Raw genomic sequence first — 17,232 nt, 5'->3', positions numbered from 1 at the left:
CCTTATCATTTTTGCTTGTCACAATGATGTCATCAAGGTAACATTGTTTTCCTGGGATATCCTGGAGCACTGTCCATTGTTCTTTGCCAAATTGCTGGAACTGATGCGATGCCAAGCATGAGTCGATTACACTGGAACAGACCCTTGTGAGTGCTGATTGTGAGAAACTTACTGCTTTACTCCTCAATCTCCATTTGAGAAAGACTTGTGACAAGCCAATCTTTGAAAACCTCTCCCCTCCTGTCAAAGCTGCAAGTATCTGCAGACATATTTGCTCATGTTTCATAATGATTTCAGGCAGATTGTTATGATTGGTATGTACGTATGGAGGCTGTGTTCAATGAAGGCTTAAGATCTTCTTAGAGGTTTATTTTATCCTCTGTGATGGAAGCTTTCTTTCTTACAGACGTGTAGCAAAATGACAAACATGCCTACAACTGGCAGCCCTATGAGCAAATGTGCAGAAAAAAAATCTTCACCCTCTGAATCTTCCCCGAAAGAATGGGTGATACACTGCTGCTAACAACATCTTCCCAAAATTTGTAGTTTCTCAGAAAGGGATTGAGTTTTTAGCTTAACAGATTTATTTTGGATGTGATTCAGCAGCTGACGAAACAAATTGCATCTTTCAGTTATTTATTGGACAAGATGCCACAACACATCCAAAATAGATTCACAGAATTGCATTCTAACTGGTCAGATGCTTCACATTCAATGTGCAATATACACAGTTCAATAGCAGTATTTTTGTAAATAGGTTACTTCGAAGCCGAAGCACATTTCGGAAGGCCATTTCACAAAGCATTTCTCCTAGTTCTACCATCCATACACAGAATGCAATGTTTAGCATTGTTTCCTTACATTAGATTAGATTGGAATTGGGGAATCAAGAGCATAACTCATAAATTAAAATCTTGAGATTGCCGAAATCCTTTAAGATTCTGGCAGTTAGAACAGGATAGAGTCAACTAATATCCTGAAGATCCCACAGAACTGACAAAATTTAAGACTATTGATTGGTAGTTATAAGCTGCTTGCACATTCTACTGCTCAGATAACTTACCCATTCCCCTCTGAACATGGCCTCTTTCGCCCCAGCCATTCCTTTCTTGACTTAAAACCATAAGACCATAAGATATAGGAGCAGAAGTAAGCCATTCAGACCATCGAGTCTGCTTCGCCATTTAATCATGGGCTGATCCAATTCTTCCAGTCATCCCCACTCCCCTGCTTTCACCCCATACCCTTTGATGCCCTGGATGATCAAGAACCTATTACCTCTGCCTTAAATACACCCAATGACTTGGCCTCCACAGCACTCTTGGCAACAAATTCCACAGGTTTACCAGCCTCTGACTAAAGTAATTTCTCTGCATCTCAGTTCTAAATGGACATCCTTCAATTCTGAAGTCATGTTCTCTTGACCTAGTCTCCCCTACCATGGGAAATAACTTTGCCGTATCTAATCTGTTCAGCCCTTTTAACATTCAGAATGCTTTTATGAGATTCCCCCCTCATTCTCCTGAACTCCAGGGAATACAGCCCAAGAGCTGACAGATATTCCTCATACTGTAGCCCTTTCATTCCTGGAATCACTCTTGTGAATCTTCTCTGAACCCTCTCCAATGTCAGTATATCCTTTCCAAAGTAAGGAAATCAAAACTGTACACAATACTCCAAGTGTAGTCTCAAAAGTGCCTTATAGAGCCTCAACATCACATCCCTGCTCTTATATTCTATACCTCTAGAAATGAATGCCAATATTGCATTTGCCTTCTTCACCACTGACTCAACCTGGAGGTTAACCTTTAGGGTGTCCTGCACAGGGACTCCCAAGTCCCTTGCATCTCTGCATTTTGAATTCTCTCCCCATCTAAATAATAGTCTGCCCCTATATTTCTTCCACCAAAGTGCATGACCATACACTTTCCCACATTGCATTTCATTTGCCACTTCTTTACTCATTCCCCTAAGCTATCTAAGTCTCTCTGCAGGCTCTGTTTCCTCAATACTACCTGCTCCTCCACCTATCTTTGTATCAGCAGCAAATTTAGCTACAAATCCATTAATCCCATAGTCCACATCTTTGACAAAAAGAAATGGTCCCAACACCGACCACTGTGGAACTCCACTGGTAACTAGCAGCCAGCTAGAATAGGATTCCTTTATTCCCACTCTCTGTTTTCTGCTGATCAGCCAATGCCCCACCCATGCTAGTAACTGCCCTGTAATTCCATAGGGTCTTATCTTGCTAAGCAGCCTAACATGTGGCAACTTGTCAAAGGCCTTCTGAAAATCCAAGTACACCACATCTACTACATCTCCTTTGTCTACCTTGTTTGTAATTTCCTCAAAAATTGCAGTGGGTTAGTCAGGTAGGGATTTCCTTTCAGGAAACCATGCTGGCTTTGGCCTATCTTGTCATGTGCCTCCAGGTACTCTATAATCTCATCCCTAACAATCAATTCCAACAACTTCCCAACCACTGATGTCAGGCTAACAGGTCTACAGTTTCCTTGCGTCTGCTACCCACCCTTCTTAAATAGTGGAGTAACATTTGCAATTTTCCCGTCTTGAAAAATTATTGTTAATGCCTCCACAATCTCTCCAGCTACTTCCTTCAGAACCCAAGCGTGCATTCAGTCAGCTCCACTCACTTTATATTTATGACTGTGAGGCAACATACAGCTCCAGCACCACTTTTAAGTTTGCTGATGATACCACTGTTGTTGGCTGAACCAAAGGTGGTAATGAATTGGCATATAGGACGGAGACTGAAAATCTATTTGCATGGTGCCACGACAACCTTCAACAGAACATCAACAAAATCAACAGCTGATTATTGACCACAGGAGGAAGAAATTGAGGGTCCATAAGCCAGTCCTCATTGGGAGTGGGAGGTGGAGAAGGTCAGTAACTTTAAATTCCTGGGTGAATTTAAAGAACCAGCACTTTTGAACCATTTTAAAGAAGGCACAGCAGTGCCTCTACTTTCTTAGAAGTTTGTGCAAATTCAGCATGTCATCTAAAACTTTTGTTAACTTATATAGATGGACTTTGGAGAGTATCCTGACAAGTTGCATCATAGCCTGGTATGGAAACACCAGTGCCAAAAAATAGAAAGGCATAAACGAAGTGATGGCTATAGCCCAGTCCATCACAGGAAAATCCCTACCCAGCATTGATCACATCTACAAAGAGCAGGACACATCAACAAGGAACCCCATCGTCCAGGCCATGCGCTCTTCTCACTGCTGCCATCGAGAAGGAGATTCAGAAGCCCTAAGTCCCACATACCAAGTTCAGGAACAGTTATTACCCTTGTAATTTTTCATTGATTCTGTTGTACTTATTGGTGCTATGGTGAATGCCTGCAAGAAAATGGATCTCAGGGTTCTATATAGTGACATATACATACTCTGATAATAAGATTACTTTGAATTTGAACTTTGAATTTTGAACAACTACATCATTCTTGTCTCTTTGAAATGCATACTAGTGTATAAACTGGAAGACTGCTAATTAGACTGAAACTCTAGGAGCAAAACTTATGCAAGACCTTCATCCCTTTGATGAGAACACAGACTTACATTATTTCCTGTGAAATGGTACTTGCAACATTTCAAAATCAGAATCAGGTTTAATGCTACAATACATAATAATATAACAAAACAATAAATTATTATAAGTAGTGCAAGGAGGGAAAAAAGTGAGGTAGTGGTCATAGGTTCATTATCTGTTCAGATTTCTGATGGTGGAAGAGTAGGAGCTGTTTCTAAATCATCGAGTGTGTGCCTTTGGGCTCCTGTGCCTCCTCCTTGGTGGTTGCAATGAGAGGAGAGCAGGTCCTGGGTGACGGGGAGGTTAATGACCATGATGGAGTTGGCTGAGCTTACAACTTTCTGCAGCTTTTTTTCTGAATCTGTACAGTGGCCCCTCCATACCAGACAGTAATGCAACCTGTTATAATGCTCTCAGTAGTACATCTGTAGATTGTAAGATTATTTGAGACATACCAAGTGTCCTCAAACTCCTAATGAAATATAGCCACAGTCATGCCTTCTTGGTAATTAGATTATTATAAGCCCATAAGACATAGGAGCATCGAGTCTGCTCTGCTATTCAATCATGGCTGATCCTTCACCCCCCCCCCCCCCCCAGCCCTACTCCCTGCCCCTTCACCCCATAACCTTTGATGGTGTGGCCAATCAAGAACCCATCAATCTCTATTGTAATCTGCCTCCACGGCCACCTGCAGTTACAAATCTGTCAAATTCACCATTCTCTAGCTAAAAGATAATTCTCCACATCTCTGCTTTAAATGGACACCCATCTACCCTGAGGCTGTGCTCTCTTGCCATTAACTCCTCCACCATGGGAAACATCCTCTCCACATCTACTCTGCCTAGGCCTTTCAACATTCAAAAGGTTTCAATGAGGTCACCCCCCCCACCCCCATCCTTCTAAATTCCAGTGAGTACAGACCCAGAGATATCAAATGTTCCTTGTATGATAACCCTTTAGTTCCTGGAATCACTTTTTCTAAGATGAGGGACCCAAAACTGTTCACAGTACTCAAGGTGAAAACTCACCAGTGCCTTATAAAGCCTCAGCATCACATCCTTGCTCTTGTATTCTAGACCTCTTGAAATGAATGCTAACATGGTATTTGCCTTCCTGATTCTACCTGCAAGTTACCTTCAAGGTGTTCTGCACAAGGACTCCCAAGTGTCTTTGCAGCTCAGATTTTTGGATTTTCTCTCCATTTTAAAAATAGTCTGCACATTTATTTCTACTACCAAATTGCATGACCATGCTTTTTCCAACATTGTATTCCACTTGCCACTCTTTTGCCCATTCTCCTAATCTGTCTAATTCCTTCTGCGGCCTACCTGTTTCTGCAACACTAACTGTCCCTCCACCAATCTTTGTACCAACTGCAAACTCGGCAACAAAGTCATCTATTCGATTGTCTCAATCATTGATTACAGCATAAAAAGAAGTGGTCCCAACACTGACCTCTGGGGAGCACCACTAGTCACTGGCAGCCAACCAGAAAAGGATCCTTTTATTCCCACTCACTGCCTCCTACCAATCAGTCAATGTTCTAACATGTCAGTAACTTTTCTGTAACAGCATGGGCTCTTAACTTGGTAAGCAGCCTCATGTGTGGCACCTTGTCGAAGGTCTTCCGAAGTCCAAATGTACAACATCCACTGCATCCCCTTTATCTATCCTACTTGTAATCTCCTCAAAGAATTCCAACAGGTTCATCAGTCAAGATTTTCCCTTAAGGAAACCATGCTGACTTAGTCCTATCTTGTCCTGTGTCACCAAGTACTCCATAACCTCATCCTTAACAATTGACTCGAACATCTTCCCAACTACTGAAGTCGGGCTAACTGGTCTATAATTTCCTTTCTGCTGCCTTCCTCCTTTCTTAAAGAGTGGAGTGACATTTACAATTTTCTAGTCCTTTGGCACCATGTCAGAGTCCAATGACTTTTGAAAGATCATTTCTAATGTCAACACAATCTCTACCACTACCTTTTTCAGAACCCTAGAGTACAATTCATCAGTTCTGGATGACTTATGTACCCTCAGGACTTTCTGCTTTTTGAGTATCTTTTTCCTTGTAATAGTAACTGCACTCACTTCTCTTCGCTCCCACCCTTCAACACCAGGCACACTGCTAGTGTCTTCCACAGTGAAAAATATTCATTTAGTTCATCTGCCATCTCCTTGTCCCCCATTATTATTTTTCCAGCCTCACTTTCCAGAGGTCCTATATCTATTCTCATCTCTCTTTTATTTTTTACATATTTGAAAAAGTTTTTACTATCCACTTTGACATTGTTTGCTAGCTTGCTTTCCTAGCTCATCTTTTCCCTTTTAATGATTCTTTCAGTTGCTCTGTGTACGTTTTAAAAGCTTTCCAATCCTCTATCTTCCTGCTAATTTTTTCTTTGTTGTATGCCCTCTCTTTTGCTTCTATATTAGCTTTGACTTCCCTTGTCTGTCATGGTTGTACTATTTTGCCATTTGAGTACTTCTGGGGTTTGGAATACATCTATCCAACCTCCTCGTTTTTCCAAAACAGTATTCTTATTATTGAGGGGAATGGCTACAGGGGTGCTCTGGCAACAGTCCTGACTGCAGGGCCTTCAGGAGAAATTTTCAATTCTCCTGACAGTCACCCAGCTACTCACCTCCTGCAAGTTCAGGGTGACTATTTCCCTGTAACTCTGATCAATTATCTCCTTACTCTCCTGTAAAAGCTGAAGGTTTTCCAGCTGCTGCTCCGGATCCCTAACATGGTCTTCAGGAAACTTCAGCTAGATGCACTTCACGCTGACGTAGTTCCCTGGGAGACTCTGGGTCTCCCAGGACTCCAACATCCAGCATGAAGAACACGCTACGGCCATTTACTACACTAGGTGCAGTAAGAGAACAAAAAAGTGAACCCTAAGAGAAATTTACCCAGAGTCAACGCCTCTTCTGAGCCGAAGCCTCCTTTGAGCCAAAGCCTGACACACCTACTCACACCGCTGGCCTACTCTAGACAATGGCTGCCCCTTCTGAGCATCACCTTCCAGCAAGAAACCTCGACACTGTGGCCTGCTCCTGCCGCTGACTGGCCATCAGAATGAGCCCAAACATCCGCTAAGTTCTCCTTTTAAACAAGGTTGCTGACTTGTGAGAAACCTCGTCGCTGCGGCCTGTTCCTGCCTTTGATTGGGCCGCTGGAATCCATATGTTGAACCCATCATATACTGAAGATAGGTCCTCTAAGATGTTGACACCCAAAAACATAAAACTGCTCACCCTTCCCACTGCTGATCCCTCGATGAGGACATTTCATGTCCAACAGAAGGTGCTTAATCCTTTTGGTTCTTACATAATACTTTTTTGATGTTATGTCCTTCCCAACTTCAGAATAATACCTATGGATGAAACAATAGAGGACAACTTTCTTTGTGTCATCTACGTTGAGAATCTAAGTGTCTGTTCAGTGGTGTGAAACAAGCTAACTGCTAAATTCTGACAATCCTCATGGAAATTATTTCTGTTTTCTTTTGGTCTTTTTCTTCCATAATTGTGTCACTTGTTGTCCTTTATGCAATGCAACCATGTTCTGCAAAGTGACAAGGAACCAACACCATTTGAACAAAATAACAAATTAAGCAAGCTTTAGCCAAGAACTGGGATAGCAGTATTGTAGGACCAATTTTTGCATTTAAAGTCCAAATGTGTAACGTAAAAATTGAAACTAAAGAATTCAGACATAAAACAAAAAAAAGACTTCAATAACTTGGAAGCACAGTGGCAGGACCAATGAAACTTCATAGCTCCAATGACTCAGGTTTAATCCTGATCTCGGGTATAGTCTGCGTGGGATTTGCACATTCCCCCAATGACCACAATGGTTTCCTCTGAAAGGTCCAGTTCCCTCTCACATCCCAAAGGCGTGGATTAGTAGGCTAATTGGTCCTGATACTATGTGAGTGGTAGAATCTCAGAGTAGTTGATAGGAACTAGTGTAACTGCTTGTCTAATATTCTGTGTGGACTCAGTGGATTGAGAATCTGTTTCTGTGCGTTAAAACTCTGTTAGCGCATATTCTGGAGTGAGGGCATACAGCAAATATTAATTTCACCAGCAGCCAGTCTTCAGATTTGAATGTGGATTGCAGATTGAATTTAAAATACAGCTCTGAACAATGAGACCTCAGATGCCCCTGCAGATGTATGGATGCAGCCTGGAGTCAGTGGCGATTAACATTTACTTTGGGTGTCTTGAGTGAGCAGCGAAGGGGGTGTTTAAAAATTATATGTAATTCAAAGGAAGCATTGTAGATACATTGTAACTATAGATTTGTCCTGCTGTTACCTTTGCAAAATATAATGTAATATTGGGTCGAGCAGGCTTCTCCTTCCAAGATTGTTTCAGTATGATGCCTGTCGCTTGTTTCTGCTGAATAAAATAGTCCTGTATCCTTGAACTTCAGAGTCTCTCCAGTGACTTTGTTCACAGTTACAACAGACTCTATGACTAATTCTTTCCTCTTGCAACAAGTTGATATGTGAGATGTTTGTAAACCATCTGGAAATGGGTTCAAATTGTTCTTTTCGGCAAATAGTCACCCAAAGATATCCAGTATCCAAAGACCATCGAATGGAGTTTTCATTCCAAGCTTGCTCTGCATTGGACAGTTGTTGTTGTATAAAGTTGTTACCCAGCTTTTCTTCTTCTTGTAGGATTTTGCCATTATGTTTTTGCATCACGTTGCAACAATAGTGCTTATAACTTTTTCATACGTTAACAACATGGTGCGAGTGGGAACATTGGTCCTGTGCCTTCACGATGCAGCTGACTTTCTGTTAGAGGTAAGGGAAGTGCTCATTACTTTTAATAATCGTTATTAACATTATAACTGGGCATTATCACGCCTGCAATGCCACTTTATAAAAAGATCCATACTGATAATATTTTGTGAAATGGAAAAGAAAAGTCACAAAACTTGCAGTAGTTATACTTCCAGTAGTTAGTTTTGCTTCATTCACAAAATTCTGGAGTAACTCAGCAGGTCTTTTGGAAAAGAGTAAACAGTTCACGTTTTGGGCTGAGACCCTTCTTCAGGACTGAGAGAGAAGGAATCAGAGGCCAGAATTAGAAGGTGGGAGGAGGGGAAAGAGGCTGGCTGGAAGTTGATAAGTGAAGCCAAGTGAGTGGGCAAGTCAAGGGCCAAAGAAGAACAAATCTGATAGGAGAGGCAAGTGGACAATAGAAGAAAGGGAAGTGGAGGGGACCCAAGGGGAAGTAATATGCAGGTGAGAAGAAATAAAAGGTCAGAGTGGGGAATAGAGATGAGGGGCGATTAATTTTTGTTCACCACGAGGAATTGATATTTATGCCGTCAGGTTGGAGGATAACCAGACGGAATATAAGGTGTTGCTCCTCCACCTTGACGGTGGCCTCCTCTTGGTACAAGAGGAGGCCATGGATAGACACATCCGAAATGGAATGGAAATCGGAATTGCTTATTTTTTTCCTGTTTGTTTAAGCCCTTTTTCATTATTACTGACTGCTTTCCAAACCCCTTATGCTACAAGTGAGCTTCCTCTCATTTGTTAGGGTTACTCAGTGAGCTTGTTCGACATTTGCTTGAAACTGTTATCCAATATAAGAAATTGCGTAGATTAATGAATGAACTTTCTCAGGCTTCCATCCAAGTACAGATATCAATTTTGACTGATTTTGCGATGACAAGCTCTGCCTTCTTTATCAGAGATTATACCCGGACATGTCTAGTCGGGTGGTATTTATACCCCGGTGTCTGTTCCCCTGATTAGTCAGTCCTTATCCAATTAAGTTTCCACTATCCCACTTTGTTTACAATCAAATTCCAGTTCTTACTTAAAGTGAGACCTTTGTCTTTGTTAAAATTATTTTCGTCAAGTCTTATTTCAATGGCTTCCTTCATCAGGTGGTCCCAAAAGCCATTGGCATGGCTCAGTAGTTTTGTGCTGTCAAAGTCAATCCTACGGCCATTGCGAATGCACTGTTCTTCAATCTCATTGAAACCTATGGAATGGTGATAGGCCTAGATAGAATGTATGTGAAGAGAATGGTTCATCGGATGGAAGTGTCTAGGATCAGAGGGCACTGCCTCTAAATTGAGAGATGTTCATTTAGAACAGAGATGCAGAGGAAGCTCTTTAGCCAGAGTTGGTAAATTTAGGAAATTCATTGATACAGAGGCCAAGCCACTGGGTGCATTTAAGGCAGAGGTTGATGGGTTCTTGATTAGTCAGGCCATGAAAGGTCATGGGGAGAAGGCAGGAAAATGGGATAAAGAGGGAAATTGATCAGCTATGATGAAATGGTGGAGCTGACTTGACGAGCGGAATGGACTAATTCCGCTCCAGTGTTTTATTGTCTTACTTAACTTGATATTCTTCATGCATAATACTTGACTGCATGGCACCCGTATTCTGATTATGACCATGTATTGATATAGGCACAAGTGCACATTAAGCTTGAAAATGAGAAACAGTTGTATGTATAGGGGTCCTCCAACTATCACCTAAGTGAGAGCAACTGCTTCGGTTCAAGCCAGAGATTAGTCATGCAGCCTTCCAAATCTGTATTGTTAATTTCTGAGTAATGAATCTTGTATTTCCAATTCACATTGGTTCAAAACCAACATTAAATATATGAAGAAATAATGAAACTGTATCAAGAAAATTCAGATGTTCTCGTGTGATTTATGAATATATTTTAGAGTCTAGTTTTGGTAAATGTGATGAGTTTGATCTGATGTACTGGTTTTTTTAATGAAGAAAAGTATTCTGAATCGGGATTCATTAAAATTGCTGAAAAGAGTCATGTTGGCAAAAGAGGTTAACACATTTTTTATCACAGCAAACAAAATTTTGTGGATAAGGCAGAAGGGGACAGTCAATGTTTTGGGTGATGAAGTGTCCTGATGAATTGTCTTGACCCAAGATGTCAACTACCCTTCACCCTCCAATGATACTACCTGGTCCATTGAGTTCCTCCCGCATTTTAAGTGTTGCTCTAAATTTCCAGTGTCTGCAGTCTCTTTAGTGTTCCCAACATTTTTAAGTCTCTCCAACTTTTTTAAATACATCCCAAAGTTATTCTTGGGTGTTACCTGAATGAATAAAAAAAGAACAGTTTTATAATATAAAGTGTCAACCAATATACAGTGGATTCCCATAATTGGGCTATTGGTTAGTTGGGGCAGCCACTAATTTAGGACAACTCTTGAAGAACAAAAACTAATCAAGCAAATAGCTGGAATTCCCTTAGTTTATTTGGAACACTATGCCACTTAAGTGGGCCAGGAGTCTGTTACCGATCTCGCATCAGTCACGTGCACTTGTGTGGTTGTTAGATATTACACCATGTTTAAATACCATCAGCTGCATCATTTCTGTTCTGAAAGCAGTGATTTTTCTCACTGGTAGTTGACAAGAAACAAGCAGTAAGACAATATAGAATTGTCTTGCTCACTGTGGTTTCAAGTATTCAGGCTTGGAGATGGCAGAAACTGCTGGAAGTGAAAATGAAACTGTTTCACGACTTCAACAAGTTAGGCCGGCTGGTGGCGCAATGGCATCAGTGCCAGACTCCGGAGCGAAGGCTCCTGAGTTCGAATCCAAGTCGGGCCACCCCCGAACACGCTTTCCATCTGTGCCGGGTTGAGCGTCGAGCTAGCCATTCGGCCTCGTAAAAATACAAGGGTCGAGTCAGGAACGTTCATATCGTGATCCGCTTAATCCGAAAGGAGACAAATCCTGACACCACGCGCCAGACAAGAATGGCTGACTGTCTGGTGCGACACGCTAAAAAAAAACAAGTTAGGGACTACGAAGAATTTGAAGGTATTGACAGTCATCTTGAATATTACAATAAAAATGAAGATTTGAAAAATGCAATATTGAAAGCATTGTATGAAGGCAGTCCAATACATGTGCTACATGTCTGTGTTGATTTCGGTCATTTACAGACAATCAAAAGAATACAACAGCAGACACTGCATAAATTCCTCCTGTCAATTACCATTACAAACTAATACACAGTTTTTAAGTACTGTAGTAGCATTGATATTGTTGTAATTTGTTCTTCAATTCATTTAAATGCATAATTTGTTACTCAATTAAACACAGTTTGCCTTTTTTATACATTTTAAATTATTTCCATGAAATTTTGGCTAATTTAGGGCAGCTGCTTAATTGGGCCAAAATGAACTGGTGCCGAAGTGACCCAATTGACCAGAACCTTCTGTATTCCACTGCCTACTCCACTATCAAAGTATTATCAAAATATCATTATCAGCACTGATAGTATCATCAGTTATAATGGTGACTGAAACTAAAAGTGCAAAGTTTAGTGGAGGGCCTGCTTTGGGAAGAATAGAGCAGATTGACAGAGTCTGACTCTAGTTCATGCTTATGCCTCATCCAACCAACTACTGCGTATAACTATTTCATGATATGAACATTACTCACCAGGTAAGAATAAGTCATAAAGTCACAGAGGCATAGAAAAGTCCAGCGCAGAAACAGGCCTTTCAGCCCATTTAGTCCATACCAAACGATTTAAATTGCGTAGACTGATCAACCTGCACATGGACCATAGCCTCCATACCCCTACCATCCATGTACATATTCAAACTTCTCTTAAACTTTGATATTGAGCTTGCTTGCTCTGCCTGTGCTGGCAGCTCATTCTACACTCTCACCACCCTCTCAGTGAAAATGTTTCCCCTCACATTCCCTTTAAACTTTTCACCTTTTACCCTTAACACCCAACCTCAGTGCAAAAAGCTTGCTTGCATTTACCCTGTCTATACCCCACATAATTTTATATACCTCTATCAAATCTCCTCTCAATCTTCTACATTCCAAGGAATAAAGTCCTAACCTATTCAATCTTCCTTTATAACTCAAGTCGTCCAGACCCAGCAACATCCTTGTAAATTTTCTCTGTACTCTTTCAGCCTTATGTTAATCAATCCTGTAACATTTAAAGAAGTTCAGGTATCAAGATTAAGTTAAACTATTTTCTTTTCTTTATTCTCAAACAAGAATATAGTTGACTAAAGAAAAAGGAAGGCTCAGTTCAGCTCTTTTTCAGAGTTGGAATTCACAATCCCTGCAGCTTTCAGTAAAAAAATTAATAATACAAATGCTTCAGACCATTGTAAAACAGGTATACAAAAATGATGGACAGGGCATGATTAATGGAGATTATTTTAATAGCTTATCTAGCAAGTCACAAACATGAGAAATTTTGGGCCAAGAATCTTTTTCAGGATTGAGAAGGGAGGAAGATAACAGAATAAAAAGATGGGAGGAGAGGAGGAAGGAGGCTAGCTAGGAGGTGATAGGAGAAGCGAAGTGGGTGGAAAAGGTCAAGGGCTGGAGAAGAAAGAATCTGATAGGAGAGGAGAGTGGACCATAGGAGGAAGGGAAACATGATGGACAGGAGAGGTAATAAGACGTAAGAAGACGTGAAAGGTCAGAGTAGGGAATAGAGGGTGAGGGGAGAGAACTTTGTTCACCAGAAGATGAGATCAATATTCATGCCATCAGATTGGAGGGTACCCTGACAGATTATAAGGTGTTGCTCCTTCACCCTGAGGGTGGCCTCATCGTAGCAAATAACCAGTTTAAGATAGACATATTTTGAGCTAATTCCCTCAGGTAAACTTCTACATTTTTCAAAGATCGGTGTAAATTATTTATTCTATGCAGCAAATAGAATTAGTCATTGATTAAGCAGTCTGTCATTTGTTGAATGTGCAATTTATTTGCACATTTATGTACAAGATAGTTTCATAATTTACCTGCGTATTTCATCTACATTATTTCCATTTTCTGAAGCTATCTTCTTGCCATGTTAGTAAATGTGTGTTTGTGAGCTGGATCCACAGATAGTAATTGAGTGAGAAATATACCCATCTCGAGACATTAGATATGTTTAATGATCCTGGTACTGTCATACTAGGCACAGTCTAATAAACTCTTGTGTCACTTTTCATCTACTTGTTCTTAAGGAGAGAGCAAATTTAAGACAATGATATTAGTCAGATATTGAACATTCAAAGCCAGTCTTTTTTTTTAATTTGCAGGCAGCTAAGATGGCAAACTATGCCAAATGTCAAAGACTGTGTGACCTGCTCTTTGTAATGTTTAGCTTGGTCTTCATAAGTACGAGGCTTGGTCTTTTCCCAATATGGTGAGTAAACGATAAACCTAATACCACAATATATTTAACAACAACGTTGTTGTTTGATTATTATAAACATGCCAAAATACAAAAACATCTTGGAAACTGCTCAAGTAGTTAGACAACATCATTTCACAGATTCCTTGAAATAAGACTGGATCTCATGCTGCACTTTTCGCACTACTGAGTTGAGCCAAAATTCTTCACAGCAAATGAAATCATTTTCAGATGTGGTCAATATTGCAAAGGATACAATAGGAATCAGCTGATGGTACATTTCTGCTAACAGCAATCCTGTTAATATTAGGCTAATAATTCTAGTATTTTATTATTTGTTGATTTATTTGTGGTAATATTACTTGATTTGTTGCGTGTACTGTGTTGTACACTTTGCTTCAGGGGACCATTGATTTGTATGGTGGTCATACTGACCTCACTGAGGTGATGTAATGTCAACTAAACAGAACAGTCAACCAAACTCCATTCAAAAATGACGGAACCAGTAGGATATAGCCTCCTAGCTCTTTGGTTTTATTGCATTCTCAGTGGTATGACATAGTAAAGAGGGAAGCTGAAAAACAACAAAATACAGTGCAAGCACTGCATTGTTAACATTCACACAAAGGTAAGTCAGAACTTAGTTACATTTCCTGCAGGTAAATATTATGGCATTCCAACAAGTAAATACTACAGGGAAATGGCATGTGAGAACAATTAGCATCTAGGCCTAATACATTCAAAAATAACATTCAATTTCTGCATAATCTTATTGATCCCTTTAGATTAACTTCTAAACAATGTAACATCAATTTACAGGCAATGCGTCTTCTGGGAAACAAGATGCATTTGGTCAGAAAATTCTTTAGCTCCAAACATAATCCTCTGGTTTTCTACCCTCCCCCATTGTGGTTTCCTACTTACTATGTCCTGACTACACAGGACATTGTAATTGTACGCAGGACATAGTAAATGACCTGAAGCAACTCATTTTCATAATAAAAGCCAAATGTGCTTAATCACATATAAAAAAAACTAACATAAAACACTTGCTGAATGGCAACACAATGGTGTGCAAATATAAGGTTGATTGACAATAGACCTGAACTTGATCTTGAACTCTTTAAAGATGACTGTTTGATTATTGAAACAATAGGAAACCATTTAGATCCTCAAGTCTTAATGAGTTCCTGGCTGATGTGCCACCTCATTGCACCTTTGCCCACACATGGGGGGGGCAGAAGGACCTGTTTCTGTAATCTCCATTGTTCGACAAACATTTACTCCTGTCATCAAAATTAAGGACAGCATGGTGTTATAGTAGTTAGTACAATGCTTTACAGAACCAGTAACCTGGGTTAAATTCCCACCGCTGTCTGTAAGCAGTTTGTATATTCTCCCCCGTGACAGCTTGGGTTTCCTCCCCATACTCCGGTTTCTTCCCACGTTCCAAAGCCATACTGTTTGGTAGGTTAATTAGTCATTGTAAATTGTTCCGTGATTAAGCTAGGGTTAAATCAGGGGATTGCTGGGTGGTATGGCTCCTAGGGCCTGAAGGGCCTATTCTGTGCAGAATTTCAATAAATAAGTTAATTAATTAAACTTAGCAATTTCAAATTACAGTTGACTTCATGTCACTCGACACTTCTGGAAGAGTGATAAGTATTCCTTGTATGCAGAAATGTTTCCTAACCTGATTCTTATACAGCGCTACTCTATGCTTGGATGGTGCTCCTTCATCTCAGACTACCCAGCTTCAGAAATAATTCATTTTTACCTTCCAGTCAGCACTCCTTAAAAGATGCAACTTTTTTATAATGTCATCTTTTGGTTAGATTTCAAAGAGAAAATACAGAAATCAGATATCATTCAGTAACTTAATGCTGCATGTAATTCACAGCTAAAGTATTCTTTACACCAAAGTTCCTTCTGACTGAGAAAATATTTTTGGCCATCGGGGAATTAAGATATGGAAGAAAACGTCAACTTCGAATGGATCGAGGACAGTGGAAGTAGACAAACCAATTGTCTTTGCTCTTGCCATGAGTTTGAAGGAATGGAAGCTGCCATTTTGTGAAGCTGCTGTTCATCCTCCATTTTGTGAACTGGAGTTGCTTGGCTTGATTGGTGTTTTAAGATAGACACAATGATGCTCCAGGTAATCTGCTGGACTAGAGATCATTTCCAAATATAAAGTTAGCTGTGAGGAGTTCTTTGGTTAGATATACATGTAGGTTTGTACATGGTGTGGTCTGTGTCTGGCCAGAGTGATTGGAGCTGGTTACTGGTTTGGTAACTGATTTAAAATGAAGTACCATAAATTATCGGTTGTCACTTTTGCAAGAGGGCAATAAATGGTTGCTGGTTTGGACCAGAGCCAGTAAGAAGGGATTATAGGTCAGTCATAAAACCATAAGATATAGGAAAAGAAGTAGGCCGTTTGGCCCATCAAGTCTGCTTCACCACTCAATCATGGGCTGATCCAATTTTTGCGGTGATCTCCACTCCCCTGCCTTCACCCCGTACCCTGGCTAATCAAGAACTATCTAACTCTGCCTTAAATACAGCCAATGACTTGGCCTCCACAGCTGCTCATGGCAACAAATTCCAGACTTACCACCCTCTGACTAAAGTAATTTCTCCACATCTCAGTTCTAAAAGCCCATCCTTGAATCCTGAAGTCGTGCCCTCTAGTCTAGAATCCCCTACCATGGAAAATAACTTTGCCATATCCAATCTGTTCAGGCCTTTTAACTTACAGAAAAATTCTATGAGATCCCCCCTCATTCTCTTGAACCTCAGGGAATACAGCCCAAGAGCTGCCAGATGTTCCTCATACAGTAACCCTTTCATTCCTGGAATCATTCTTGTGAATCTTCTCTGAACCCTCTCCAATGTCAATATATGCTTTCTAAAATAAGGAGCCCAAAACTGCAGACAATATTCCAAGTGTGGTCTCATGAGTGCCTTATAGAGCCTCAACATCACATCCCTGCTCTTATATTTTATACCTCAAGAAATGAATGCCAACATTGCATTCACCTTCTTCACAACTGACTCAACCTGGAGGTTAAACTTTAGGGTATCTTGCACAAAGATTCCCTTTGTATCTCTGCATTTTGAATTCTCTCCCCATTTAAATAATAGTCTGCCTGTTTATTTCTTCCACCAAAGTGCATGACCATACAATTTCCAACATTATATTTGACCTGTATCCAATAACACTGAAATGTAACATTTGAACTGTTAAGGAATGAATATAAAAACAGAGGCTTTGAAAGTAGGATAGTGATAACTTCAAAGATTCACCATCACAAGGAAGAACCCCCCCCCCCCACCGCCAGGGGCTGGGAGAAGAAGAGTAGATCGTCTGGCCAGTGGGAGATCCCCTATTTCAGTGTTATAAATTGCAAAAGTGATCTGAGTGAGAACTGGTACAAAAGGGACAGTAGAACTTGAGTTTTAAGTTGTTAG

General features: G+C 40.4%; 1 protein-coding gene across 2 annotated transcripts in view; it reads left to right on the top strand.

Moving 5' to 3' along the window:
• The window catches only part of cers6 (ceramide synthase 6), a 282,104-nt gene that overhangs the window by 239,728 nt on the left and 25,144 nt on the right, over positions 1 to 17,232 (top strand). For both annotated transcript variants that reach the window (XM_059966394.1, XM_059966393.1), the window contains exons 7-8: positions 8,259 to 8,387; positions 13,664 to 13,770. In XM_059966394.1, coding sequence (XP_059822377.1) covers positions 8,259 to 8,387; positions 13,664 to 13,770 — 236 coding nt within the window. The remainder of the gene's footprint in view (positions 1 to 8,258; positions 8,388 to 13,663; positions 13,771 to 17,232) is intronic.

This window comes from Hypanus sabinus, chromosome 4, assembly GCF_030144855.1.
Source record: "Hypanus sabinus isolate sHypSab1 chromosome 4, sHypSab1.hap1, whole genome shotgun sequence".
Classification (NCBI taxonomy): domain Eukaryota; kingdom Metazoa; phylum Chordata; class Chondrichthyes; order Myliobatiformes; family Dasyatidae; genus Hypanus; species Hypanus sabinus.
The sequence above is the reverse complement of the archived record's forward strand: the minus strand, read 5'-3'. Positions and strand labels throughout refer to the sequence as shown.